The 1168-nt window shown below is 66.8% G+C and overlaps 1 protein-coding gene across 1 annotated transcript in view; it reads right to left on the reverse strand.

Annotated features, from left to right (window-relative positions):
- Nucleotides 1-226: 226 nt before the first annotated feature.
- MNEG_15702 (hypothetical protein) overlaps nt 227-1168 on the reverse strand; it is a gene marked incomplete at both ends in the record, with an annotated part of 2820 nt that continues 1878 nt past the window's right edge. The window contains 2 exons of the mRNA XM_014035827.1: nt 227-604; nt 827-925. Of these exons, the coding sequence (XP_013891281.1) occupies nt 227-604; nt 827-925 (477 nt within the window). The remainder of the gene's footprint in view (nt 605-826; nt 926-1168) is intronic.

The following is a 1168-nucleotide window of genomic DNA, read 5'->3' on the forward strand; positions in this document are numbered from 1 at the left end:
GAGCTGGGGGGAGGGAGGGGCAGAGGGGGTGCGGGAACAGCGGGACCGGGGGAGGGGTGCTTTTTTAGAGGGGCAGCAATGTATCAAGTACTCACAGGGGGATACGGGGCGCAAACTTATGCAGGAGGCGGAAGGGACGCGACACCGCGGCCACAAATACGACTGGCGCGCCGTAGAGCCGTCCGTGGCAACGAGAAGGGGCCGGACAGGGGTCCCCCATGCTTCCTCACACCCTGCCGCCCTCACAGCCGTTTCGCGCACCTGCCCCACCGCCGCCGCCCGCAAAGGCCGCCGCTGCCCCTGCCGCGGGCCCCGGCCCCGGCCCAGGCGGGGGCTCGTCCTCTAATATCTCGTAGCCGCCTTTTCCATACTCCTTAGTATCCGCCTTAATGTAACCCCAGTCGACCGCGCCGCCCCGCACCGCCCCCGCATCCGCCCCGATCGCGCCTCCGCGGCCGCCGCCGCCGCCGCCGCTGGCGTCGCGCCGGGGGCGGTAGCGGGTGCCGCCTGGATCGAGGTCGGTGCCGTCCGCCTGGTTGACTAGTTTGATCGAGCAGCCGATGCGGGGGCCGCGGCCCGAGTCGTCGTCGGTCACCTCGACCACCTGGTGACGCCGTTTCGGGGTGACACGTTCAGTCGCAGCCGCCGTCGCCGATGGGATTGAACCAGCCGCAGTGGCGCCAACGACCATGTGCAACGCCCTTTTGCTGGCGCGGTGCTGAAGCGTCGCGCTGCCAACCCGCCCGCTCAGTCCGCAGCGTTCCCTTTCCCCGGCACCCGCCCCCGCCCGCTGGCTCAGCAGAGCGTCTCCCGGGCGCCCCCTCACCTTGACCCACACTGGCTCCCCGACAGCCACCACCTCCGCCAGGGCCTTCTTCTTGGCCTCGTCCCCCTCCTCTGTACTCAGATCCAGGTAGCCCGACACCTGGAGGGATGCGGTGGTGTGAGTGAGTGAGTGAGTGAGAGACTGAGTGAGTGAGTGAGTGAGTGTGTGTGTGCGTGCGTCGCTGCGTGCGTGTGTGTGCGTGGTTGTGTGAGTGTGTGAAACTATTTTTGTGTGTGTTGTGTCATGTGTGCGTGCGTGTGTTTGTGTGTGTGTGTGTGTGTGTGTGTGTTTGTGTGCGTGTGTGTGTGTGTATGCGTGCGTGCGTGCGTGTGTGTGTGTGTG

The sequence above is a fragment of the Monoraphidium neglectum genome (assembly GCF_000611645.1).
Source record: "Monoraphidium neglectum strain SAG 48.87 unplaced genomic scaffold scaffold05578, whole genome shotgun sequence".
NCBI lineage: Eukaryota > Viridiplantae > Chlorophyta > Chlorophyceae > Sphaeropleales > Selenastraceae > Monoraphidium > Monoraphidium neglectum.